The sequence below is a fragment of the Cyclopterus lumpus genome, chromosome 19 (assembly GCF_009769545.1).
Source record: "Cyclopterus lumpus isolate fCycLum1 chromosome 19, fCycLum1.pri, whole genome shotgun sequence".
Lineage (NCBI taxonomy): Eukaryota > Metazoa > Chordata > Actinopteri > Perciformes > Cyclopteridae > Cyclopterus > Cyclopterus lumpus.
This window is the reverse complement of record NC_046984.1, coordinates 15,746,440-15,773,620: the sequence shown is the minus strand read 5'-3', so window position 1 is coordinate 15,773,620 and position 27,181 is coordinate 15,746,440. Positions and strand designations below refer to the sequence as shown.

General features: G+C 44.5%; 1 protein-coding gene across 1 annotated transcript in view; it reads left to right on the top strand.

The window, feature by feature from the left end:
- tanc2b (tetratricopeptide repeat, ankyrin repeat and coiled-coil containing 2b) overlaps positions 1-27,181 on the top strand; it is a 112,805-nt gene that overhangs the window by 6,545 nt on the left and 79,079 nt on the right. Inside the window, exon 2 of the mRNA XM_034558353.1 lies at positions 23,599-23,703. Coding sequence (XP_034414244.1) covers positions 23,637-23,703 — 67 coding nt within the window. The 5' untranslated portion in view covers positions 23,599-23,636. The remainder of the gene's footprint in view (positions 1-23,598; positions 23,704-27,181) is intronic.

Genomic DNA, 27,181 nt, shown 5'->3' with positions numbered 1-27,181 from the left:
ATAAATAATAATTAAAAAAACAATCCATCATATCAAAAAACGTATTCAATTTGTGTCAATCGAATAGAAGATTGAATATAGCGGTTTACAAATGACAAAGATCAATTTGTCAGCTTTTGGTGAAGTTACTTTGACTTGCATTCAAATAATTTTAGCTTCAAAGCACAAACAAATAGCCTAAAAAAAAACCGAGTAAAACTAAGCAGATGCTTGAAAAGCATCACTTTTACTCGCTGCCTGATCTTTCTGTGAAACACACTGACACAGTCTGGAGCCCTGTGATGCTACGTGGCACAGCGCGCCGGCTATTTTTAAAGAACTATTGTGTTTCTCTCAGGCCACGATGGTTTTACTCAAGCTTCTACATTTCTGCAGATCATAGAGATGCACTCGGTTTCCTCAGTTCAACCGAATGTTAGATTACTAACCACGGTGCTTGCAGCTGCATGTTTTTTTTTTTTTTCTTACTTTGCAAGTGAAAAGTCTCCATTGTAGCTTTCCTGTGGGATCCGGCGTATCGTGCTGTACTTAGTGGCACTTAGTGTGAATGCATTTTGGTCTAACGTAGTATTTAAAAGGGTCTAAATGCAGGATATCCAGTATGACATTCGCTTCAACGTGCATTAAAACTTTTTTTTTAAGGTTCCACCAGATTTTTCTCTGATTAAAAGATTAACGTCGTTGTGGACGGAGTTCATACGCAGCAGCACCGGGGGTTACTTTCTTCTTCAACTTGAAAAGGTAGCGGGGGGGGAGTGGTCAACCGCTTAGCCTGCGGCCACCAACAATACGACCTTGTTCCAGCCACGAGAGTTCATTGTGTTGGTCGGGAACATGGAGTCCCCCCCCCCCCCCCCCCCCCCCCTCCTGAGTGCGTCTAAAAATACTCTGGGGGCAAGAATAAAGAAGGGCTGCACGCATTTCTCTGCAAATGCATTGAAAACACAAAGAACCAACTGAGCTACTGACTCCGTTGTGTTTTTTTTGGTCCTCTCGTGTAAAAGGGCAGCTTGCATTGTGTATCATCTTTTTAAATATAAACTAGTATTGTCACTAATGTTGAAGCTGGTACTTTTTAAAGGTACATTTTAATTACTTCTGGGTAGCTTAGTCCATGAAAATAAATCGGTTAGTCGATACATATTTTATATTATTATAAATCTGAATAAAAAACTTAGCGTCTAAAATGTAGAAGTATACCACAAGTACCTTTTAGTACAGTACTTTACGTACTAAGTTAGTTACATTCAACCTATTAGTGATTTATGTTCCATCCATTAACTGTTTAGCTCTTCCTCTTTACCGCCCATGTGCCTCATGTTGGGTTTCAATAAAATGATCTGTTGAACGACGCGCTTCCCGGTAGCTGAAGGAGGCACAACTAACACAAAGAGCGCCAGGCTTTCGCTCAAGGTCAGGGTCAGCCAGCTTCACAGCGGGCGACGGGAAGCCAGAGGGACTAAGAGCCTAATGAGCCTCTAATTGAGATCCAGCTGAAAACCCCACAGAGTGTTAACGCCGGTCCAAGGAAGCGGTGTAGTGGCCCCTGTCTTCCTTGAGCCCAGATGACAGAGGAGGCCCTGAAGCATTCGTTTGTAGTCCCCGTCCCCCCCCCCCCCCCCGGGGCGCACATTTATATGCACACGTTTACTTTTGTGTTTTTATTTGATGTCAAAGCAGGAGAAATTAAACCCTGAGTGTATTCTTCTGTTGCCTCCGTGCAGAGCGCCCTGGTGTTTCTTTTTAGGTTGTCCGTCCATCTGTTGCCCCGTCCGTTGGATTTTGGCGGTCAAAGGTCACCGTGCCCCCTCTCCACTCCCATTTAGAGCGAGGTCTCTTTTTTTTTTCTTTCAAAATCTGGCACAAACATCCACTTGGACTCAATAATTAACTGATCAGAATTCTGAGGTCAAAGGTCACCGTGACCTCACAAAAACACGTTGCTCAAGAATTCATCTGCTAATCATGACAATTTCACACAAATGTCTTAACTGGGGGAAAAAAAATGAAAAAATCATGAAGTTAAATAATCATCAGCAATGTGGTTATAATGTCTGAGGGGGTAAAGGCAGATAATAGAACAGCAAGTTTAGGACAATGACATCACTTTACTGTAACGCAGCCTTTAAAAGCAGGACTGAAGATAAGTTGTACTCCTCTTGTTAGCCGCAGCATGAGTAGTACTCTCACCCTTTTTATGAGATGTAACTGCTGTAATGAGAAGGATTTTAAGAAAGGGGCTAATCTTAAGGAATGCTTTAAACCAGCTCCTTAACCATATCCCGTCTGCCGGGGCCGTAAAGGTCTCAACGCCTCGATCGGCACTGAGTTGAGAACTGGCAGATGGCGCGTGTGTTTGTTAGCGTTGTTTACAGTCGATCCTCGTTAATAACTGGGGGAAAGAAATGTCTCCCGGAGCGGCGGTTCAATCCCGCCTGTTAAAGCTCAGACGCCGTGTCGCTGCTCAAATGTTTCTTTTATTTCTTTATGTAAGAAATCAATTCCCTCTTTTTTTCTTTCTTTTTCTGTCAACTACATATATATATATATATATATATATATATATATATATATATATATATATATATATATATATATATATATATATCTCCCAGTGTCTGTCTGTTTTACTTTACAGAACAGTATCTTCATGAAGGAGATTATTAAATAGTGTTAACCTCTAATAAATAAGGATATTGATTTCTACTCTCGTGAATCTACAATACACAGTTAAAGGAGACACCTTACGAGCCACAAGTGTATCTCTGCTGCTCTCCCGATATCCTCTCTTGGCCCACTGTAACTTCAATTAATTGGTGTTGACACCGGGAGGTGATTTTTCTTCTGTTTTGTAAGTAATTGGTCCGCAGTGCCCCATGTGTGTGTTTTATTTCCCAGACCTTTTTGGCAAACCCCCAAAAAAATATGGCCGGGGGAGATCTCCGACACCTCCTGCTCCGGGCGGAGAGTCTGGCCTAAGCCGGCTAATTTGTCTCAGAAAACTATTTCTCAAACGGGGGCAGAAAGAGTGAGACAGAGGAGGGGTTTCTTCATGATGTGAACCGCAGGAAAAAAAAAAAAGGGGGCAAACATCAACTGCTAGCCTTTACACAGAGGCTTTTGTATTACATCAGAGCTTAACCACTCTTGGCCTCTGAGAAGCAGATGAGACGGGGAAGCTAAATGCCATATTTATCAGCGGAATGGCGACTCGGGAGTGTGTTTCGTCGCATGATTTTGTTTTGATCTTATTTTTTTGATGCAGAAACCCAGTGGGCAAAGTGGAATAATGCATATTCTGTCACGTGGGTTGAGATTTGCATGGATGTTTTAGTTCCAGCGGTCCATATCGTGGTAAAGATGGCGCCTTCGCTTCTCTTCTGATCGCCGTCTGCCGGGCGGACAGCTGCTTCGGCCTTTGTGACCCTTTCTCGCTTCCAGTGACCTTGCACGTCTTTCTGTTTTTAACCGTGAGCTGTGTCTTCTCCATTTTAAGAGCAAAAATAAATAACAAAGTTGTGTTTTCAGACACGTCAAATTGCATTTCCTTAACAAAAAAAAGATCCCTGTGTGGGATTTCACTAACATTTTAATCACTTTAAATACAAAAATAAACCCGCCAAATGTTACTTCCCCCAAGCACGGCTTCCCAGAAGCTGTTTAAATTAAAAATTCACCCTCAAAAGCCCCGAACAAAACACATTTCTTTGAATGACGGAGATATGCCTTTCTCACAGCTCCTTTTGTTAATATCGCTGTAACTTCTTTAGACTCCCTGTTGGTCGGACTCAGCTTGATTCATGTGTTGCCAAGTCGGTGTGAAATGCAGATTAAGTCGTACAACGCGTTCCCTACAGAGAGAAAACGTGCAAACTAATTACGAAATGAAAAATAGTATAAACTCTGTGTGCCGCCCCTTCAGGGAAGTTGATCATTGTGTTTCTGTTTTTTTTGTTTTTCTGCAGAAATGACATCATGCGTCCTTTCAAAACGTACGTCTCAGTTCGCCTTTTTTTAAAATGAATATGAGCAAATCTGCTGCGTCGACACTTGAGGGCTGGAGCGAGGACTCTGGAGCTTGAATGAATTCCTTGAATTACACTGGGAGAGTTTTTCTTTTTTTGTTTGTGTGTTCAAAGGAATAGTTCACCTGCAGAATGACCATTTGTTTATCAGGTACTCTCCTTTTTCCCTGCATGCGTAAATGCGGATTAAATCCTTGAAAACAATATCAGAACATTTGCTTACAGACTCTCATAACGTGTACAGTGTACGTAATTAAGTCTCATTTATACGGCTGTATGCTCACTACCTCCCCAAAATCCTACTATCTAAAAAAACAGCGTTTTAAAATCGTAACATTTTAATCAAAATGCTCAGCCGTCGCCATGTTGAGAGCCATATGGAATCAACCCCTCTGCTTTGCCCATCGTATTCAGAACCTTGTAACGGCCACTTGTGTTTATAATTGCCTGAAAACTCATATGTTATATGTCTTTGAGAGTAAATTAAAAGATCACATAACGGCAAAATAAATAAATAAATCTATTTCACTTCAAAAAACAATCTTGAACTGCGCTTACGTGAGCTTGACGACGAGGGAGGTAAGTGAGTGAGGGTGAGCCTGCTCGCCCACTTCATAGCGGTCCAATCAAATGCGAAAGGGATTTGATTTAAATCCTTCTTGTTCGCAGCTCAAATATTCAGTTTCATGTGTGTCGCATTACAGAAGCTGAAGGCGCTCTGACCGCCGTTTCACCGGGACTTTTGATGAAGCAGCCAATCAAGAATCCCGGTCTCCGACATTTCATCCCCCCGCCCCTCTTCTTTCTCCCTCTTACGGGAACGATGACATAATGACACATTTGGTCACAGTGTTTATGGGACCTTCGTGGCTCTCCCATCACAACTCCCCTTTTTTGAAGAGGGTGACAACTGTCTCCTGTCTGCCCGTGGACAAACCCCGCCCCCTTGTCGCTGCCCCCGAAACCGCTGTTTGTGTTCTCTGTTGGAAAAAAACAACGATCGACGGCGGTGGACCGAGCGAGCAGTGACAGGCCTGCTGAGCCCCGGATGTCAAATTGCATCTGCTGCTTCTGCTGCGTGTCAATACGAGGCTCTTTCAGTCCGCCCGCTCGCCTTGAGTTACCTTTTTGTGTCACTCCGGTCACCTTTTTGTGTAGCGAGCTGTTGGGCGTCCTCGCTGGAGAGGGAATCGGGACTGTGGGTTCAGTCCAGCGAAATGTAGTCTCCTCGCTGCCCTCGAAGCCGGTATTTGGAGACCTGCCTGCCTGTCCGCTCATGGTGAGTCACCGCTCGGGTTTCATGCCACTTGAACCGGCGTACGATAGCCCGGGGACCTCTTTTCACCTATCGATGCATCGCGCCAAGGTCGTCGTGGGAAGACGACAATAGATGCATTGTCGACCTCGAGCTCTCTGCAAGTTGGCCACGGACAAGAATACATTTACATTCTTTGACATTCCAGAAAGGGATTCAGTGAAAGCTCATGTGTTATTTGTGTGCACGCACGGGGTAAACATGCAGGACCTTTTTCTTTGTTTCTATGTGTGTTTACTTTTTTCAACCACTGAAATTCAAACCGTAGTCTTGGAATTGAATCCTCCATTTTAGGAGATTTATGGTCCTTAAACATGTTTTAAATATGTGTATAACACGTTCTGCCAATGCTGAAGTGCCTTACACTTGCATTCTCTCTATTGGCCACCAGGGGGCGACTCCTCTGGTTGTATAGAAGTCTATATAAATGAATGAATAAACTTCCCTCTTGATTCATTCCCTCAGTAAACATTGTAAACATGAGTTTATGGTCTCACTCTCTAGTTTCAAGTCTTCAATACAGCACGATGTTCATTTAGTAAATTATGGTCCATTTAGAGTCAAATAGACCATAAAGCAGATGCTTGAGGGCAGGGCTACAAGGTGATTGATGGGTTGTTACCACGGCGTTGTGCGGTGTGGGAGTTGTACATGTTTTTGTCTCACAACTTGAACCCATTCACAGAGGGAACATTAAAAATGTCTTATTCAGCGTTCCATTGCTCTGGTGTCACTTCTGGTTGCAAAAAACCAAGATGGCAATGGCCAAAATGCCAAGATTTGAGGCCTCAAAAACGGCAAACTAATGGGTGAAGTCACGTCTTATATACAGTCTCTGGTCAAACCAAAAAAACTGTTAGCGTGACGGGCAAGAAATATATATATTTTTAAAAATGTTTCCAAATTAATTCAAGCTCGTCCTTTTCATTGTTCAAGATGATTTTGACAACGAGCTTCTAACTGCTCGGCCTTGGAGAAAGTGACTTCCTTTACACGTTACCTAAATAGTGATGCATCTTCATGGAAGAGGAGGCTTTGTGCTGCAGAATAACTCGGGGCCATTCGTCCAGGAAAATCTTTCATCAGTTTCCCCGTTTCAATTTTGATTGTGAATTTTCACAATCCGTGCGGTGGAGGTGCTGTCATCTCTTCAAGAAGCTGTCCGTCAGAAAAAAGTCTTATTTTTAAGTCCGAGTACTGATCGATGTGCCGGCTCGGGGCCATATGTAATTACTCTTTGACTGGCCAGCCATGAAATTGTTGTTTTGCTCTGAAATGGATCCAATGTCATTATTATAAGAAGTTTTTTTAGAGCAATGTTTCCCAAAACTTCTTTTCTGGAGACCCCATTTCTCAAGATATTTTGTTCCCCGACCATCTTTACCGCCTCTTATATTACCTTGAATAGGTAAACCAGCCATCACGATGTTTTATGCATGAGATATTGAAAACATATTTGCATGTTTTTTTTCATAATTGTTTTTCGAAGTTACTGATTGTTATCGGTAGGCTTCGATTATCAGAACGCTACGAACATCCAGGCTCCCTCATTGGACTTGACTTGAACTTTGACCCTCTCGCTCACATGTCTGCAGCACAAAGGGGTTCAGAAAAGAAAGAAAATCATGCTGGCTTGCATACTTCAAAATGCAGGAGGACATCTCGATATTTTTTGGCATATTGCATTATGACATGCTATGGTATTGGGACCTACTGAATATCTTTCTGGTATTGCACTATAGGTATTGGAACGCACCGCACATCTCCGGTGTCCCCAGTCTCTTTGAATAACTTTCTTAAAAAGCGAGGCCTTCTGGTGCTGCCACCACAGTCATGAAAAAAAATATATGACCTCGGCTGCGAAGATAAATTCCTTGGCTAGCAAATAAGGTAACGAGAGTGACCTCTGCAGCCCGTATTCTGTTTGTGTGTCTGAAGATGAACAACTTCTGTCAGCTGCTAAAGGGACCGTGGAGCTCGCAGGCCGCAGAGAGGTATGCGGAGTGACAGTCGCTGGCTCGCGAATGCAGCTGTGGCCCGTGAGATGCGTGCCGCCAAATGGAGTGGAAGAGTAGTCCCATTAAACCCTGTCTCTCCTCTGAGGAGGAGGCTAACAGCTCTGAACTGGCCTCTCTCGCTCTCTCCCCGGCAGAAAGTGCTGACGCGATTCTTTTTCTTTTTTTTTGCGTCTGACTACAACGCCTCCTGACCGCGTGACACTGGCTCTTTTCTTCCTCCGGGATTCCACGGCCGCAAAGAGAAAAAAAAGAGAGAGAATGCTGCTAAGGAGGTGGCATAAATTATAATCGCACCATAAACTGGCGCAATAAGGTCTGCATAAGTCACATTTCAGAGGGCGAGGGAGGAATCTTCTTGGTTGGAAGCAGTTAATTAGGTTTCTGTGTTGTGGTTTTTTATCTCCTAAACATTACATATCACGAGAAGCAAATTAATTTAGTTCCTGCGAAGCCCCTTTTTCCGTGGAGCTTTAGCTCGCTAAGCAGCGCCACGTGAAGTGCACGGCATGTTCCTCGACATCTATTCAAAGATGCTCAAATATTCCGTGATACGCAAGTTGTCCTAAACCAGAGAAAGGCGGCCTTGTCCCCCTTTTTTTTGGCGTGCAAGCGTGGCCGCGTCGGCTCGTGATTGACGGGCGGGGGGGGGCACGGCTCCTGCGTTGGTCGCTGGTGAGGAGATGAAACGTGACAGCGTCTCCAGGCACATTAAGCACTGGATTTCTCTCTTTCTCCATAGAGGAGCCGTCGATACTAATTCCTCCATGCCTCGTGTTCCCTGTTACAGTAAAAAACAGCTGCATCTTTTCAAAGCGTTTCTTCCGGTAGCATTAGTCAGGCTTTTGACCAATCGGACGCTCCCGGGGCTGTAAATCTCCGCTGGGTGCCGGAGCGATGATGAAAAGAGTGATCAGCGTTGTCGAGTTGTTGAAGGGGATCTGAAGAAGACGGTTGCTCCCCAGTGTGTGTGTGTGTGTGTGTGTGTGTGTGTGTGTGTGTGGGTGGTGAGCTATACAGCCCACAGCTACTGAAGGGGGAGCTGTGTCAAATCTGACACACTGAAAAACCCACACACGCCAACTCTGACAGCCAGTTGTGACGGAAAAAAAAATAAACCAATTTACCAGCCAGGAGGAATTCAGTTTGAGTTGTGGGGGAGCTGTCCTCCCTTCCTTGATCTGGTTGCTTTAGTTTTTCTTTCTTTTCTACTCCATGTACGGTGGTAGTAGGTAGGCTGGTTCCTGTTTGGACTCTGTTAGGACTTGTGGTCACAAATCAGAGATTTAGAGAAGATGAAAGAGTTTATTTTAGCTGGAATGTACAGGGAGCATAATGCAGGTAGGATGCACATTCTTCCTGAGCACAGAAGCTGCGGTGTTGGTATCTTTTTAAGTGGCCCGTTTGTTTTTAAGATGGATGGATAAAGGACTGAGGAATGCTTGAGAACCTTTTTTCCTAGCCGCTCTGATTGTCAACAGGGCTTGTGCGGTGTAGTGTTGTCTAATGTAAAAACACTCAGACGGAGCTACACGTGTAGCACACAAAACGCTCCCCCCCCCCACACACACACAAGGAACCCAAGTTCTCCGGCTTAGTCGTGCATACCAGCGAACGCGGTTCTGTTCTTGTTTACTGCACTGAACGATCCAGGGGCGAGTGGCATCTCGACCTCCGCAGGACGTTAGTCGTGGCTGGTGACAGTGTGATGTTTATCTGGGCGATGTGATCTCATCCCCACTCGGCAAAACAGCGCCTCCGTTCACCTGAAATCGTTCAGGTGGAGAGCGGTACTGCAGCTCGAGAGACGGCGAAAAAGCTTCCAAAACAAACAAAAAAACCCCACAAAACTATGATAAATTCAGAGTAAAAAGCTGCTAAAACCCTTTCTTTTTCCATCCATTTCACGTTACTAAGAAACACAGAGTCGTAATTATTTAACATGTGCTCTCTTTTGTGGTTTATGTGTTTGCCAAATTACGGGATATGTTTCGACTCATTCAGGAAAAAAAGGTGAATCTAATTTTAACGATGCATTCGGTCTGTAATTAGAGCAGCGTTGTTATTGTCTGCTCAGAGAAGCACTGTGCAGGTGGCGCGAGGTCCATGGCCTGCTTTATCTTCATATTGGCTTAATTTGATGGCTCCATCCTTCATGTTGGGGCTAGATAATCCCCGGACCCCGCAGTTTATACTTTTGACCGCTTGCGTTGGTATCACTACTACTGCACAAGCTTCCTAATTTGACGCCCTGGGAGTGAACTATTTTCTTTTTTTTTAACTCACTATGCCGCTGCTTTAATAAGAAATACTCTGCAGAGTGTTCTGGCTACCACTTAGTGTTGTCATTTATAGGCCGCACGCATTGTTTTGCTCCCGGACTCGGTCGAGGCTTGAGATGGGAGGCTGAGAATCGCTCCTTCGCTGGGGAAATATTAAACGTTGTACATGAAAGGGCGTCCAGAGGCTTTTTATTCAGCCGTTTGTCACATTGTGTTTGTCTTGTTTTGTGATGTTTGCAGACCGACATACAAGCATTTTGCCATTCGCTGATGCTGACGCTTCCACGGGGTCCTATTCAGGCCGAAATGAAAGGCCCAGAAATCAGCGGGTGCTAATGTATACAGTTTGAGAAATAACACGGCGTGAACGGCATGTGAAGAACACCATTTTTTTTTCATTCTGTCAAGATTGGGGAAAAAAAAAAATGTTATCCACCACTTCTACTCCAGGAACCCCACCTCCCCAATTAGTTTTGTGTTTTTGGAAGTAATGCAACAAGACCACAACAGCTCGTTCCTCGTGAAACAGACTTTGTAAAGGTCGTTTTGGTGGGACCCGAGTCTTTCGAAAAAATCTATTAAAACACGGCCTCTTGATCTCCATCGCGGTGTTTATCATAATTAATGTGTGCATGGGATTGCAAGTCCGTCCGCAGACTCTTGAGGCAAAACGGAGACATCCAGCTATCATCTGGGCTTCTTTTTCAAAAGTGGCGTTCCTTTGGGACCGTGCATGCGCAGGTTTGTTCAAAAGCATCTCCTCCCCTCTCATCTCTGCCAGCCGTCGTTGACAGCTGGGCCCAGCTAACAGCTGCCTCCCCCTCCCCCCAGAATCAAAAAAAAAAAAACTAAAAACGAGTTTGCCTGCAAGCGTGCTTCGTAGGAGAGATAATTACTTTGTAAAGCCACAGTGAGTTTGTGGGTGGTCCCTGGTTAAGAGCTCGGTTTTCATTATCAATTAATCTGCCAATTATTTGCTAGATTAATCGTTTTGTTTGTACAATGTTGGAAGAAGAAAAGACAGAATTGACTTGTTCAATTAGCTTGTTTTGTCCAACTAATAGCAAATTAAAAAAAGGTTTCGTTAACTTCCTTTTTATTCGTTTTTCTTTTCTTTTTTTTTACACAAAACAACATGGATGATCGCCTGATGATTATGATGATGATGATGATGATGATGGTGGTGGTAAAATTATTTGGTTCAGTGGATGATGATTGATTTAAGTCCAGACTTCTGGGATATTCACCTCAGGGACACACGTGACTTCTGAAAACCACCCACACACACGCACACACACACACACACACACACACACACACACACACACACACACACACACACACACACACACACACACACACACACACACACACACACACACACACAGCAGACATACATGTGGTGGCCGCTGCCAATTACTGTGTGAGCGGAGATCCCGGCAGGGGGTCCATTAATTAAGAGGGCGTTCTTTCCCGGGCAGCGTTGCCTCTTTAAAGTTCAGTCATGAAACCAGACCGTGAGCCGACAACAGAATTTAATTTGCATTTACATTTTTTTTTAATGTTTTCTAGTTGGTTTGGGTGAGATTACGACTCGTTTCAAAGACATAATTGGCGATTTGTGGAAAGGGAAAATGTCAAATATGAACACATTAGTTTGTTTTTAAAGGTGCTTTATTCCCATATTCAGAGCATTGCTAAAGCAGCAGAACAAGTATGCATATAGAACACATTTAAATGTCAGTGTGTGCTCTGGTGAAATGAAACGTGTTTATGATTATGGGTTTTAGGTTCACGCGGGAAACCCAAAAAAAGAAGTATAAAACTCCACTGGCTTTTTCTCCGTGGCCTAAAATCAGCAGCGCATGACTGGTAATTTATTATTAAATATGCACGCTTTTGTTTCCACAACCCCTCCCCGCGGTGCCACTGTTTGTGCACTGTTTACTGTAGATCGTGAGTGTGATGCCGACACGTTGCATCTCAAGAGGCGGCGATAACACCTATAGCCTTTTTTCCTTTTGCTGACGCTGGCTCCGCCTGCTAATGTGGGCCAGCGCGAGCGAGGCCCGACGGAAAAGGGCCGACTCATCTGTCGGCGAGTGACCTTCAGCGAGCGAGGGGGGGAGGACTGGAGGTGACCCAGTCATCTCCGCATTCATCACCCGGGAAGAGGATGTAGTGTTCCCGTGAGGAATACGCCGCCTCCTTTAGGTGACATGAATAAGACCTATAGACCCAAATGAAGGTGCCCTTTCTCGTACGTTTCAGCTCATTAATATTCTCAACAGAGCCTCGTCAGCCCGTTCACTCTGCATTACTCGTAATAATAAACGCGAGACAAATGATCTCGACGGGACATGAAAAGAAAGTAATTTGATTAAATGACTTACGATAAGTATCTTTCAATTAAAAAGGCATTGCCGACATCGGCGCGAGAGACTTCTAATCGTCTTCCAGTGATTGACACGTGCAGCCACGGTGGCCGTGGGATCTAACAGACATTTTATTGGTGGTCATCAATTCGACCATCAGAGGTCAGCGGAACAGCTAACGCGCTTAATTGGGTGTCCGTATCCCACAGGGTGTCCGGTCTGCGCTTTCAATCACACGTCAGTCCGCTGCCTGACAGCAATCTGGTGGTGGGCTGAACTGGGAAGAGCAAGTAATTTAAGATGTTTTCTCCCGACCGCACGCCCACGCGCCCGTCTTTCCTTTTTATACCGTCTTCTCAGACACGGATATTCACAGTCACAAATAGCAGCCCTGAAGGTATCGCTGCCCTGGCGCGGCACTCTAATGTGATCTTTTGTTTTCTAGTGTTGTAACGCTGGCTCTGGAATTAGTAGTGAGTCTGGGATAAAAAAGGAGAAGTTTATTATTAAAGCTGGATAAACTTGTCAAAAAATCACTTAAAATTTATAAAGACAAAGTTGGTTGTAGACCGAATCCTTTTCTTCCTTCCACAAGCAAAACTGATTATACCAACAACAAAAAACAGTCCACTCTCATAAATAAAGGTGCTAACTAGAACCGTATAGGAAAACCCCTTCCACACAGGACCCTTATAGAAGGTTCTACCTAGAACTTAGGGAGTTCAATCGTGAACCCTTTCATATCCCACGGGTTTCCTCTTGAGCCCGACCAAGGTGTTCACCAGAGAACATTTTTATTTCCTCAGGGTTTCATCTAGAACCCACCCAGGGGCGTTTCACCTAGAACCCTAAAAGGTCGGGTCTGATGTGGCGCTGTCAAATCACGGTTCACAATCCTGTGTTGTGGGCGTTCCCTTGGGCTCAACCATGCTTCTAAAAAAGGGTTCTTTGTATATAAAGGGACTCGTAGTCTTACAAAGAGGCCTTAAAAGACCCTTTCTTTAGAAAAAAAAGCATTCTTTAGAAGCAAATGGTTGTGGGTGGAGCCTGAGGCCTTCAGGTAGAACCTGTTTGGGGGCGCCTTATTTCTAAGGGAGAAGGAAAGAACATTCCTTGAACCTGTCAGCGGCGCTTCATTTTACCTGAAGTCATTTGCAGGCTAAAGGCACACACACACACACACACACACACATACACACGCATCTCCCATAGAAACTGTCTGCGGAGGAGATGAAAAGAGATGCTGCTGCTTCACGGTGGACAATGAAAGCTCTTCATCCACGTGAACACGGTGTTGATGGTAAATACAGGACCAATGCATAATTCATGTGGACACAGATTCATCTTCTTTCTCAGCCTTCACACACTTATCTCCCCGGACATGAACAGAACCGAGGCGGTTGTCAACAATCACTTTTGAGAATCGGAGGCTCGTTTGAGGGCAGAAAACTCATTTGCTCAGCACCAAATGTCATTAAAGGTGCTCCCCTTTTGGACGTACCAAAAGCCACTCCGTCTCTTTCTCGGCTGGCGGTCCCGTATTGATCTGTTCTGTTCTTGTCCTGCGGTTTTGAAACCATAGCCGCCCTCTGAATGTCTGATGACTCTCTGCCTTTGGGAGGTATGCTCTGTACTTGGACTCCTTTTGTGGGCCTTGCCTGACGTCACCGGCGCTATCTGTGGATGTCATAAATAGAAAGCGTCAACACGTGACCTCCTTTTTTCGAGGAGAAATCTGACCCCTCGCCGCGCAGCGTTTTTCACCTTTACCTGACTGGCAGTCAGAGATAACTATTTCAGTTTCTTTTGTCTTGCACAGCAGTCGATGGAGGATTTAAAAGCTAGAGAAAAAGACGAGATGTAAGCCAGGAATCTCGTCTCAAAACTGCACTTGACAATTTACTTTCTATTAACCGTAACCTTAACCGTAACGTAATTATATATACCGGACCATTATCAAAAAAATGTTGTTCCCATGACAAAAAACACGGGAAAATTTAATTTTTTGTAATGCCGGCATTGAAGTTTTTACAAAAACCTGAAATATCTACATTTTTGGCTGTCCGTATTCACTAACTAGCTTTTACACTTTGTGCGTTTTGTTGAAACTCACTGATCGGCTGGTCGCATTGCTGCAGTGCAACACAAGAAGAAAAATACTATTTTTTTATGCAAGTTGAAAGCTCTGCGATTAATTTCGCCTGTGCAGAGGGTTACATCTTATCCCACACAGCTGCAGTGTCTTTGCTCCATAGCGCTCTTTTAAGTTGGTTTAAGTTAATTTCAGATGAGGACTTTTGTGGATTCATGGAGGGAACCAAACCAGGAGAACCCCCCCCACCCCCCACCTCCACTCACACCCCCGTGGCTTTGCTTCCACTCAGAAGCCATTCTAAGCCTATCAACCACTCAGCTGCACTTGATACACGACTCCCCCCCCAAGGCAAAGAAGTCCAACACTTTATCTGGCTCTGCTGCTCAGAGATACAAAGTCACTAGAAGCCCCTCGACGGGCCTCCGGCTGTGTTGTGTGGTCAAGCATTTTAAGGAAATGAACCACACTGGGACGCACACATGGACATGAAATGAGAGCAAACGGGAGCTTGTGCTAGCTGGTTATTCAGCGCTTCCCCCTTGAAGTGGTCAAATCAACCCATTTGGATTTCATCTGAGGGCGAAGTTATGCGGCACGGACACTCGCTGAGGGGGAGGAGGGGACCGTTGCAACTCTGTGTGAAACCGGCTTCAGGCCGCCTGCTGGATCCGTGTGACAGCTGAGCCGCGAGGAGACGTGTGGGGATGTTACGGGAAGTCATCACAGCCATTTTATGCTCGAGCGTCGAGGGAAGAAGAAAACAATTCTCATCTCTTTGAGTTTCAATTTTTTTTTTTATTTACTGGATGCATATTGAGAGATTGACTTTTGGAGAGTCAACTTCGCCCCGGAAATACCTTTTAAAACTAGGAAAAGGCCGCATGTTATCACAAAACTGACGCTCTTAAATGTAGGGTTGGTACATTTTTACTGAAATTCTCTTTACCTCTTGACGGCAATCAAGGAATCAAATGCCCAGACAAAAAAATAAGAATCTGTGGCTATTACAGGACTCTAATAAGACCAATCCGATCATTTATTTTGGCCCCGAATGGAAAGATTAGACGGGAGCCTCACAGCTGTGAGCGCTAACAATAACCATGTTGGTTGTTAACGTTCATTGTGATTATTTTGGGGGCAGTGGCTTCGGGAGGCCTGAAGGGACGGGGCTGTCAGTGAGATGTTTTGGAGCTAACGCCGCCTGCTACTTTTAATTGGAAACGAATCGGGGTGAATCATATAAAAGTAAAGATCTCATTTCCAACAATGCCTTCTTTTTTTTTTTTTTCAAACTGAATTTTTAAGACAATAAAACAGGGTCCAGCTGAAGGTCCTGGTCATGTCAGATGCTATTGTGTTATATTTTTGTATATTATCGAGGACAATTTCAGCTAGTTGGAGGCCCCCCCGGAAGTTCATGAGCCGACCTTGATGCAAAATGTTGTTGCCAGCCCAATTGTCTTCAAATAAACACAATTAAGAGATACAGAAAAACACAAATAAATAATCCAGGGCCTCTGCAGCGGTGCCTGTTTCTGTTAATAAAGGGCATTGCAGCTCCATTTAAATGTAACTTCATGGAAATCAGCATTTATTCACCCTGTGACCCTGTTGTCTCACGCAGTGCGATTACAGCAAATCAAATGTCACCTGCAGCGCGCAAGAAGAGTGAGGTCACTACTCGAGTGATAAGGGGGAACAGGAGAGAGATGCCCGCAGGCTATTTTTTAATTCAAAGAATTCCAGCACCTGCTCGGGAGACGCCGGCTGATTTTTAAAACGACTCCATCTCGATTGCAAATGTGCGCTTCCGCCCATGTTGATTACCTGCAGTAAGTGGCCTTCTGCAGAATGACCTTCCCCCCCCCCCCCTCGTGTCGTGACTCTATTTGCCCCTCTAAGCTGCCTGTCAAAAAAACACTGAGCCATTCTTCTTCTTCCTTGGAGCTCTGGTCTATTAGTTTGAGCCGAAATCGGGGAGCGAGAGGCATACAAATGGCAGCCTCTCGAGGAGGATTTATGCAAAACAAACAAACCCCCGATGATGGGCAAGTCCGTGTCACATGTCAGAAAAAAAAGAGATGAAAGGCTGTTATTTAGATTAGGTTTTAGATTTTTAATATTAATACCACTCCTGGCACCTCTGCTCGGACTGTCAATGCAGATGGTGCGGAAGCACTTCCAAATGGCCAGCAGGTGTAGCAGTGAGGTCTCTGCATGAAGAGGATGCAGGAGGAGGAGAGGGGGAGGGGGAGGGGAGGAAGCAGCAGTCGCTGGGATTAATGGAACTGTCTCACTAAACCATCCTCCTCTCTGGGCAATATTTAACAGTTTGACCTTTCACATCATCGTCATGCAGCTCCATTGCTTGTGAAATTGTAATCTTATACGCGTTAACTCGGGATGATGCTCCATCAGGAGAAGAGTCCCAATACTTCACTTCCTCCTCCTCCTCCAGCGCGTCTCTCTTTCTACCTGCTAATGGTGCAAAGCTCGGAGAGTTTTTTTTTTTTTTTTTACTGCACGAGGGAGCGTTTACAGCGGCGCATTCACAACGCATTACGATCCGAGCCCGGCTGCCGTTGTCATTTTGGTGCCTGCTAGGGGGGGGGGAGGAAGAAGGAAAAATAAAAACATTAATCACTGAGAAATGCCGACATATGCGCTTGTCTGCCATCGAAGAGATTATGAAGAAGACGTGCGACTAAACTTTAACGCCGCAGCTGCATTCACAGTATTTCATCCCATAATTTGGTCTCGTCCAGACGTTTACTAAAAACAAACATGGAGGAAATAAAAGGCGAATGGATTACGCCCGGCTTCATTTGGCTCTCTCTGACTCTGATGAAGGTTGACACGCTTTTTGTTTCAGTCTCTTCCCTTTTGAGTAGATTTTTGAACGAGAGGGTGAGACGGGTCTAAACTGGTTTAAAACTGGGCACAGATTGGATCGCAATTTGTGCCAGTTGGCCTGTGTGGGAGGACTTCTGTTTCCCTACTGGGAGATGACGCAACCAAAGCCCACCGCGCTGCACTCGGACAGTATGGACTTTTAATGAAGGGCATACATGCGTTAGCCAAGCTCACGGCAAAGAGGTGGACAGATATTGTGTAACAAAAGACTACACGCGTTCAGCAGTTTAAATCAGCATAAACCCACAATGCCATTTATCGGTGCTCATTATGAAATTCAGAGCATGACGATTGTCTCCACGCGGCTCCCAACGTGACGGTGGCTAAGCCGGCGGTTAGCAGCTAACGGCGCAAACCTTAACTTATCCTCTCTCATTTGAACGTTGAGGATATGGACCGATACTTTTTAACTTTTTTAATACTATTTTAAGTAATTTGAAGAACATTCCCGTTCTCGGACAGCTTTTATACTTTTAATATGTGACAGTGCTCTTTATGTTCCATGTGTATCTAGTAATGGGAAGCCCGAAGGAGCTTTTAGACGACAATCTCTCGGCCACCCTGGGATTTCAAAGGTGTCCCACCTGTGTGACGGGATCGTATGCGGCGCATCGCGATACAGACATCGCCGCCTTTTCGAGTGCAAGAGGACGGGGGTGGGGGGGCATTCATCTCTAGATTTATAAATAATCTATCGCGGGGCCGAGGAGGGGAAACTTTTGTTACCGGCAACCTTAAGTGGTTTGTGCATCGCCCCTGTGCAGCTCTCACCTTGCCAGCCGGGGCGCTGACACTTCCCCTTATTGATATCGGTGTGATTTATGGAACTCTCCCCCCCCCCTCCCCTGTGTTAAGAGATGCAGCAGGATGTCTTGTTTTAATGTCTCACCCCCACGTCACTCTTTCTCCACGAAAGGGGACAAACACAGCGGAGGAAAAAAAAATCAACGTCTCGTGGGATGACTCAGCTTCACTTATGTTGCCGTTTTCAATATAAAAAATCCTCTTAACTGCTTCGTCCGCCACACCGTTTTCATTTGATTACGCTTTCCGACGTTCGGCCGTAATTTTTCTCTCGGAAACGTGCACAGGGCAGAGGTCGCGTTTTTTTTCTTCCCGCGGTGACTCGTAACAACCGGTTTTACTTACAAATTCATTTTTAAAAAAAAACATTTTTAATGGAGGGCGCGCTAGGAAAATTGCACAATTTTCCACAAACCTTCGCTGTGATGTAACATCTGTGTTGTCGGTAATCACAGTAAAAGAGCACCACGATTGTGTCTGTGTGGCTTCCTCTCAGATTTTTTTTTATTTTTTAAATGTATTTATTTTGTAACACAAGATAAATCTCATTGGCCGCCCTGCAACACCCGGCCCCGTGCCGTGGCAGGCTCCCCCATTAAAGGATGCTTTATTGATTTGTAAGTAAAGCTTTGTAATTAATGGAGGGTCACGTCGGTTCTCAGTCCAGGCTCAGACTCGGAGAGGAGGGAGGGAGGGAGGGGGGGGGGGCACGCCTGCTGCCAGGGGGCTTCTTTTATGTTTAAAAATTTAGATGGAGCTTAGTGATTAAAAGTTTAATTCATTCTACAGGAGGGTCACAGCGTGAGGGGACCTAAGATAATCCTGTCATATTCGTCACATAATACCATGACCAAGCAATTATTTTTCGTAACGACTAAATCCGGTGATGGAGTGGAAATATTTATATTTAGACCTATTTTGAATGATAATTGAATTGTGAAGCTTACAAATGGCTCAAATCTTTCATTTCATATCCCGATAATGATATTTATCACAATATAGATTTCTGGTAATTCAGTAAATAGATATGTCTGTATGAAATAACCACATGGTAAAAGCCTATTTGTGCATACTCCTTTGTAAATTTAATGTAGTATTTTTCTTATTTCAATAGGAACTTTAGTGCTGAATTAACATTTTCAGTTTAGCTTCACACACTCGCAGCATACGGGAGCAATTTAGGGTTAAGTGAGCCCAAGGCCACATTGATATGCTCCCTTATTTATGTATTACTTCTATTTTAAGGCAATACAACTCAGCAAATGTGCAATATACTAAAGTGCAATATATTAGTTTTATTGGTCACAGTAAATACATATTTTCTATTTATATTATTTGTATTCCTCCTTATTATTACTGTTAGATGTATGTGTATGCAGGACCGCTACTTCATTTAGTTGTACTTTTCTATTGCATACACACAGTTATGCAAAGTAATCAGATGAAGACTTTAGTTTGTATTTAACTGCACTAAGTTTCTCCCATGAGCAGAATTCTTATTCACATTTTCTGACACATTTGTGTTGGCTTGTGCTTGTTGTTATCGATCTAGACCACGTAAATGTGCACAGCGGTATCTGGATGATGGATTGCGGCCGGAGCCGGATGAAAAGTGTCTCACCGCGCCAGCGAATGTGCCTGTTTATTTAACACGCCGGAGGAGCGTCGTGCCCGAGATGTGTGAAGAGGCCCCCCGAGATGGTGCCGCATCCGCTTACGCACATTATCCGCGAGAGCGTGCTGCTTTCTTGGCGTTCCCTTTCTCCAAGGCCGGTACACGGGGTCAGAGAGAGTGGGAACGAGAGGCGTGCGCGTGCTCACACCCTCGCATGAAACGCCGCTCGTGTTGCCGGTGCATTCCAGCGCCCGTCTCTTATCTCCGTGGCGACCCGGCTGTGTGCGTGCCCGTGCTCTCGCTTGCCTACTCAGTATCCCCGTCCTTTTAAGATTTCATACACTGATCGCCTCCTCGAGAAAGAGACAGCGATATCCCTCCTTGTGCTTTGAAAAGTCCTCAGCTGCTCTGAGAAATGCAGCTACACTAATCACTTACTGAGTCAGGGCTTTCTTTATTCTGAGATTATGATTTAGTATTATAATCACAGAATGCCTTCTGGCCTGTGCGCTAACCAGACCAGACATAACAAGCTGCTCCCCGCTCATATTTAATGCTGAGGTGAAGTTGCGGTGAGTCGCGCAGTTGGACCAGTGGATCGAGTCGGCCCACAACACGATGTACAGAAGTCTAATCTATACGGTGGTTCATCACCTGGATGACCGCACGTTGTGCTCTTAGATACATGCACAAACACTTGTAACATAATACAGGTGGAAATGATCCTTTTGGCATTTGCAGGATTGATATTTCACCGGCAGACCTTTTTGTTAACGAGAGACACGCGCTTGTTAACCCGGATGCTGCCTTTTTGAGTATGAAACATTAAATGCTGTGCCCTTTTTGTGGCACAAGTAATCATTCACCCAAAAACAAATACATTAGAGATGTTTGCCTGAAGCGTCAGGTGACTCGTCTCGCTTGCCAAGACAATCGTAACTGGGTGCTGATAGGACGTTTATAATCGACTCTCCTCAGAGACAAAAGTTAGAGAGAAAGATGTCCGCCTCATTCTTGATTTAAGGGGCACCTGTCACAACGGCCGGGCGACGCGACTCGAAACAAATGAGGTCAAACATATTAATATCTGCTGTCAGCGATGCCTCTAAATCAGAGGAGTTAAGACGTGTTTTTTATGAGCTGTGGAATTATCATCCCGTGCGATACAAAACTGAACTGGATACATCAAAAGATGAAACGCCATTTTAAAAAAAAAAAAAAAAAATGCTGTAACCTCCACTTGAATCGGCCTTGATGGGCGCCGCTATTGACCGGGGGAGGGGAAAGGTACTCCGCTGTCACGAGAGTCATGAGATTGCCGGCAATATTGTCTTCCCAGAGAGTTGTTTTGTTCTTTCGTCACACATTGTTCTTGTTTCGCATGTCATTGCGCAACCCTCTTCTTTGTTGGAGAATGACAATAAATGATCCTTGAAACAAAATCACGCGAGACGTGAGGATCCTGTGAAAGCTGCACAAATTATTTATTTTCAAATTGAAAATATTGATGCATCATAATGAGACTTTAAAAAAAAAAAAAAAAAAAAAAAGGTTCTTCTTACACAACTAATACACATTATTTGTATATGGACTGCAGCATTCAGGATAGTTTTGCACAGGCTGCTGCTGCAAGGTGCTAATGCAGCGGCATGACGGCCTAACCAGCTGGATCGCCCCCTAGTGGCTGGGTTGTGAGTTTAGGAAGCGCTTGGCCAGTGCTAGCCACTACACCACCGTGCAGCCCTTCATTTAATAATGGGAAGCCATTAATATTCAATTAATTGTGCAGGATCCTCTCGTAAAAAGGGATGACACATTAAACAGAAATGATCATGCTTAATGTATCAGACTTTACCATACAAGCCTGATGATGGCGTGATGGATGTGGGGTGTCGTGAACCTTCTGCTTCTCTCAAAACAACAAACAGCTGGATTCTTTCTCCTTGAGTCGATCTGTGGCTCCGTCTGGCCTCATTTTGGCAGCTACAGTGGCTCCCCCTCAATTTTCACCTGGCATATTGTTGTTGACTTCTCTTTCATTCCTTTATCTTTTTACACTTGAAGCTAAACTCTTAAATTGGCAACTGCCAGGACTTCAATCTTGTTGAGACTTACTGTGTACAGCTTCACTCTACAAGGGGGAATACAAAAGGGCCGTTGGTCAATTCTCAATTACTTCCCCCGTGTGACCTTAAAGTAGATTTGCTTGAATTAAAGGGAATTGAAATTAAAGTCTTAATGCATTTAAGTAAATGTCGGCCTCGCGAAACCGTATCAAAACAAAGCGCTCACACAACTCCTGCAGTTTATCCGGTCGTATGATCGCTGCTACCAAAGTTTTACTATTTAAAACACGTTTGCATTGTCTCTGCAAGCCGGCTACACGTACCTGCGATCCGAGGTGTACATTTTATGAGTTTAAGGAAAATATATACTTCAATTCATCAAGAACTGTCTGTTGATACTTTTGTTTTTGACGAAGAGGCGCGCAATTAAAGCAAAGTATCCCTCAGGATCGCAAGGGTGTGAATGGTCATTTTGTGGGAGAATTATTACTTTAAAAGTCAAAGGTTCAACCTCATCACAATTTAGGAGAATCCGCACCTACGTGTACATTATCGAGTGTTTTAGGCCTTCCCCTACAGCTGTTGTCTGGAGATACCGTTAGTCCAGATTACACCTCCTGAAACGCAAATAAATAAAAGAAAGAATTCATTTATAAATCAGTCAAGCAGAAGATGGATTTCGGTATGGCTCCGTTTCATCCCACCTGACTGTAAACATCATGTGTTGTCTCGTTGTCGTTGTCTTTTCCCCAGTGTCCCCCTCGATGTCTGCAGTCTTATGATGCCGGAGCCTTTTAGAGCCTCTCTGAAGGTCAGGGGGGGATTGTGAAAAACATTAGTTAAGCAGGGTTAGTGGTGGGGGGGCTTTTTGAGAGCTTTTCCATGTCTTCTGCTTCGAGGTTTTTTTTTTTTTTTTTTTTAATTGTTTGGGTCCAAAGCTGGCTTCTCAGCTGGAGTTTGTCTGTGGGGCTCTGCTGAGTCACTCCCACCTAATGGGGAACATCTGCTGCCATGCTTTTTACTACTCGCAGCAGAGATGTGTGTTCCTGAACGAGGGGGGAGGGGGGGAGAGGAGGGGGGGGATTAGCGTTACAGAACAAGCTGCGGAAATGAAGACAATGTTATTATTTAAGCTGTGTTTATCCGTCAGCATTGTAGCTCCTTATTTGTTCTGAAACACCATCCTCCTTAACAGCATGATTCATATCAAATATGGCATTGACCCCCTGGTTTTCCTCGCTTTCTTTTGCACGAATGAGTGTTTTTGCATTCTCTGTTTATTTGACCACAAACTGCCAATGTAATGTCACCCGCTGCAGAGAGACGTCAGCTAGCTTAAAGCTAGTCGGCATGTGATAACCATTGGATGGATAAAGAGGAATGGATACGGCGTTGGAGTCGGGGGTCCGGTCCAGTCTTGTAAAAGTGGCTGCCGATCTTTCAATATGGGGCCCCTTTTAGAGCAAGCTCCTTAAGCTCCGCCTCCCAGCCCTATCTTGTTCTCTAGGGGCTCATTCACAAAATAATTCTGGATTTGGCTAAAAGTGCATTTTACAACTCGTTGGACCTAATTATTTGAATGGGGGCCATTCAAGTGTTTGTACTGGGAACTTGATTTACCTCAACAAAAAAAAGTCTTTTGGGGCCCCATGGCATCGTTTGACTGACGTTGTAGTTTCACCGTTTGGCCACCATGTAAAAATGAGCTCTTCCTGAGGCTTTCTTGATAACTAAAAGACTCTTTTTGTTGTTGTTGTTCTTCTGACCCTCAACTTGTTCCTCTTGTCCCAGTACTAATGGTAAAATAGCAGCTTTTGGTATGAGCGTTACATTTCTCACTCTATTCCCCAGCTGCACTGGCAAAATAACATTGAGCCAAAAACAACACAATCCAATTACATTCACAGGTTTTCGGATACCCATTCCACATGACGCCTTTATATCAGATTGCATACATAAAGCAAGAATTGATTCACGAGGAATAGGAAGTGGTAGTAAAAGCACCGCCTAGTTTTTTTTATTGTGCTGTGTTTCTGAATTCTATTGTTACCGATATACCAATATTCACGTTCATTGTTCTTTCTTTTCAACAGATCTGTCTGTAGTCTGGTCCAGGGCATCTGCTGCAGTCATGTTTAGGAACAGCTTGAAGATGTTGCTGACGGGAGGGAAGGCCAACCGCAAGAGTCGCAGCAGCGGTGAGTCTTTGTCTTCTGACGCCGCGGCAACGCAGAAGGCGTTCGCCGCTTCTGTGGGTTTATTTCAGGAAGCAGGGACACGCAGCTCAGAAGTGGAAATGTATTTTTGGGTTCTTAAGGAGCAGTCTATGACTGCCGAGGACCCCGTTCCTGCCTGAAATAGATCCAAACCAACTCGTCGCCAGTCCTGACGCTTAAATAGAGCCACCTCCCGTCGCGAGAATCTAACGGCGCTTTTCTACCGGCACCTAAGATACGTCACGTCGTACTGCGAAGAGTCTTTTGGTTTCCATCATGCACTCAATCTCCTGATTGCAAACTCTCCTCGCATCGCATTCAGCCGCTTCGTAGCACCTGCTCAATGTGGGTGTCACTTTTTTTCTTTTCGTTTCGCTACGTGTTCTCTTCCCTCCTTCATCTGACACATATAGGGACCGTGCTGTTTAACGACCGCTTCGCCGCTGCCGCGCCATCGCAGCTGCAATAAAGGCACAGCTTTAATCTCCTTGCAAAAGCAAACTCAACAGTTCCTGCAGCTGTTTCACAGTCGAAGCTTCCGCTGCAGAGCAACAACTTTATTCCGGGTTGAACCTCAAGGTCAAGCGATGCATTGTGGTTCTCGTTGTGTGTAAACATGGTTCTATCGTGCACCACGGGGGGCCTATAGCTCAGGTAACCTGGAGGCTAAAGCGTATTATCTATGATTTGAGGGATTGCCTCCACATGGCTCTCAACATGGCGGCCAGCTCGCAGCTAACCATGCTAACAGCGCTAACATTTGTAGTCCCTTTTTAGCAGACACATAGCAAACACTGTCATCACCCATTCATCAACTCATAATGCATTTATTTTTGTTGAAAATATGAAATAACTCAAAGTATGAACTATCCTCTACTTGACGCACTTTTCTTTTTTTCCCCTAAATTCAGCCGTCGTTTTACAGGCAGACAGAACGGCGTCGTGAAAGCAAACTAATCTAATCACTGATGGTTTCATCATCCCATAGTCATCACATCCCGCAGTCGTGGCAACATTTAGTTTAATCGGTTAATCCATCCGCTCATTTTTCCTTATTTGGGTCCAGATTCATCGACTATATTACGAGGAATTGTTGTTACGTACAAATGTCAATACAATCGAGTACTTAATGAATAATCGTGGGCCTTATTTTCCTACTGCTTTTCAATCTTTCTGTATGATCAAGTGTTAAATCAAATTTTATGTGGCATTAAAAAGGTCTTTAAATTTAAAAAATAAAGCTATTTCTTGTACGTCCCGTTTCCTCCGTATAAAGCCCTCACTTAGAGGAACGTCTTGGATGTGGTTGATACTCCCGGCCAAAAACAAACAGAAGTGTTTATTTTGTTCCATTTAAGTTGCTCTGAATCGAATGAGTTTCGGGTTAACGCCAAATTGATGGAACGACCACGAACTGTCCCTCCGAAATAGGGTCTTTATTATGGGATATTTCAGGTTTCTTTTTTTGGGGGGGGGGGGGGGGCAATGGTCTTGGAGGCTTTTGCTGTTGATGTGTTGATGCAGAGGATTCAACCATGCAGCTCTCTGAATGTGTGATTATTATTGAGATTACTTGTTTTTAAAAAGATGTTTTTACTGGTTGTCATATGACGATTCTTTTTTTCTTTAAAGCGATTGGGTTTTGAGTATAAGATGCTTAATAGCTGCACCTTTCCAAATATCAGTTTTCCTTTTTTGAGTGGTACGTAATTAATTTCTTCTCTACTTCCGGAGGCCCGTGTTTCATTTCAGGACAACAACAAAACCCTCGTTTGATATTTGACTTCCTGGATGTAATCGATCATACTTGATGTAAAAAGCTTTTTTTTTGTTCATTAGCGGCTTGTTGAATAAACTTGCTGCTCTAAAGGGTTGGGGGTTTAGGGTTGAAGCTAATACAGTATTGTAATTGTTTCTTTTCTCAAAGCTTTTTATAAAACAAACTTGCAATCTTTCGCAAAGAAATGCTTTTCCTGCTCTTCAGGTAATTCACATAAATGCGTGCACACGCTGCGTCAGTGGATTCATCCTCGTACTTTGTCGTGTCTTTCCCGTCAAGGCTGAAGTGAACTAAACCTGCCTCCTCCTCCGCTGTCGTTACGGTTGTGTGTGTGTGTGTGTGTGTGTGAAGTGGAGAGCGGACCGAGCGGCGGCGTGTGTCTCGAGTACCTTTTCCAGCGTTTTGATATCCGTTGCCGTCACTTTGCCGGCAGAGACGAGTGCTGATCTTACAATCTGCGCTGAAACAATCTGCATCCTACGGTTTGTAGAGAACATAGAGGACGTTTAAGACACAATTTACATGGATTAGTTATGCACACACAGATTTTTTTTCTCCAAGGACATATGGGGGGGGGGCCTGGTTTTAAGAAACCCTGATTTATCAGATTATGACAGACAGGGAGCACTAGTAAGCTACATCCTGCTGCCGACGTGGGAGGAGGAGCACTCGGGCTCAAAGAGAGGACTTAAAAAAAAACGGAGGATGCGCCGGGCTGCAGAAACGGGGCCTTCTGGTTCAAGTGTGAGATTGGCGAGATAAGCTGAGAGCGTTCCTCTTGTGTGTGTTTTTCGATGCAGCTTCAAGTGAGCGTCCGGCTTCAGGATCTGAAGGGGGGGAAACACACCCTCTATAATCTGCAGACAACAGACCAGCCAGCTGTCCCTTGATCTGCACTGGAGACGCTGTGTGTGTGTGTGTGTGTGTGTGTGTGTGTGTGTGTGTATGTGAGAGCCCCCAGAGTTGCTAAGCTGGAATGAATGGCGTTTCTTTAATTGAATAACACAGATCAGCCGCTCCGATTGCAATGATGCCGTGTAAATCTCTATTGTGACACACTCGGGGAGCAGGCTGCTATCTCCCTGGATCGACACCGTGCAAGACTGTTTTGTCCTCAGACCGCTATTTATAAAGATATAATACTCAAATATAATAGCCCACTAGGACGCTGCTTTGTCCTCTTTAGGGCACGTTCTCACACCTGTGGCTCGTTTCATTTGTTTTCCGAACAGGAAAACAAATCTCTCCTCTTTCATCTCTCCTCTGACTTAAAAAAAAAAAAAGAAATAACCAAAAGCAAGACGTCACGCGGAGCGGCTGCTGATCGGTCTGACAGTTTATGGCGACTGACATCGGCACGTCGAAAATGAAAATCAAATTATTAATAGTTTGATTCATCCGCTGGATTAAAGAAGTGTCCTCAGACACTATCATTATTAGTTGAGTCAGTCTGGATCTCGCTGCCATTCCTCTCACTCCTGCCACCTTTCCATTAATCAGCCTTTTCTTAAATCTGAAGTGAAATCTCACACCCTGAGACTCTGAAGGTGTTTGAGCAAAAAGGACAAACGTCTTGCAGGGTTTTCGTATCGGATGGCGCTCCGAGTCTTTACATCAAGACGCTGATCAGCCTTTCAACCTGTACTGGATGTATTTAAGGCTTTCTTTTCTCTAAGTACA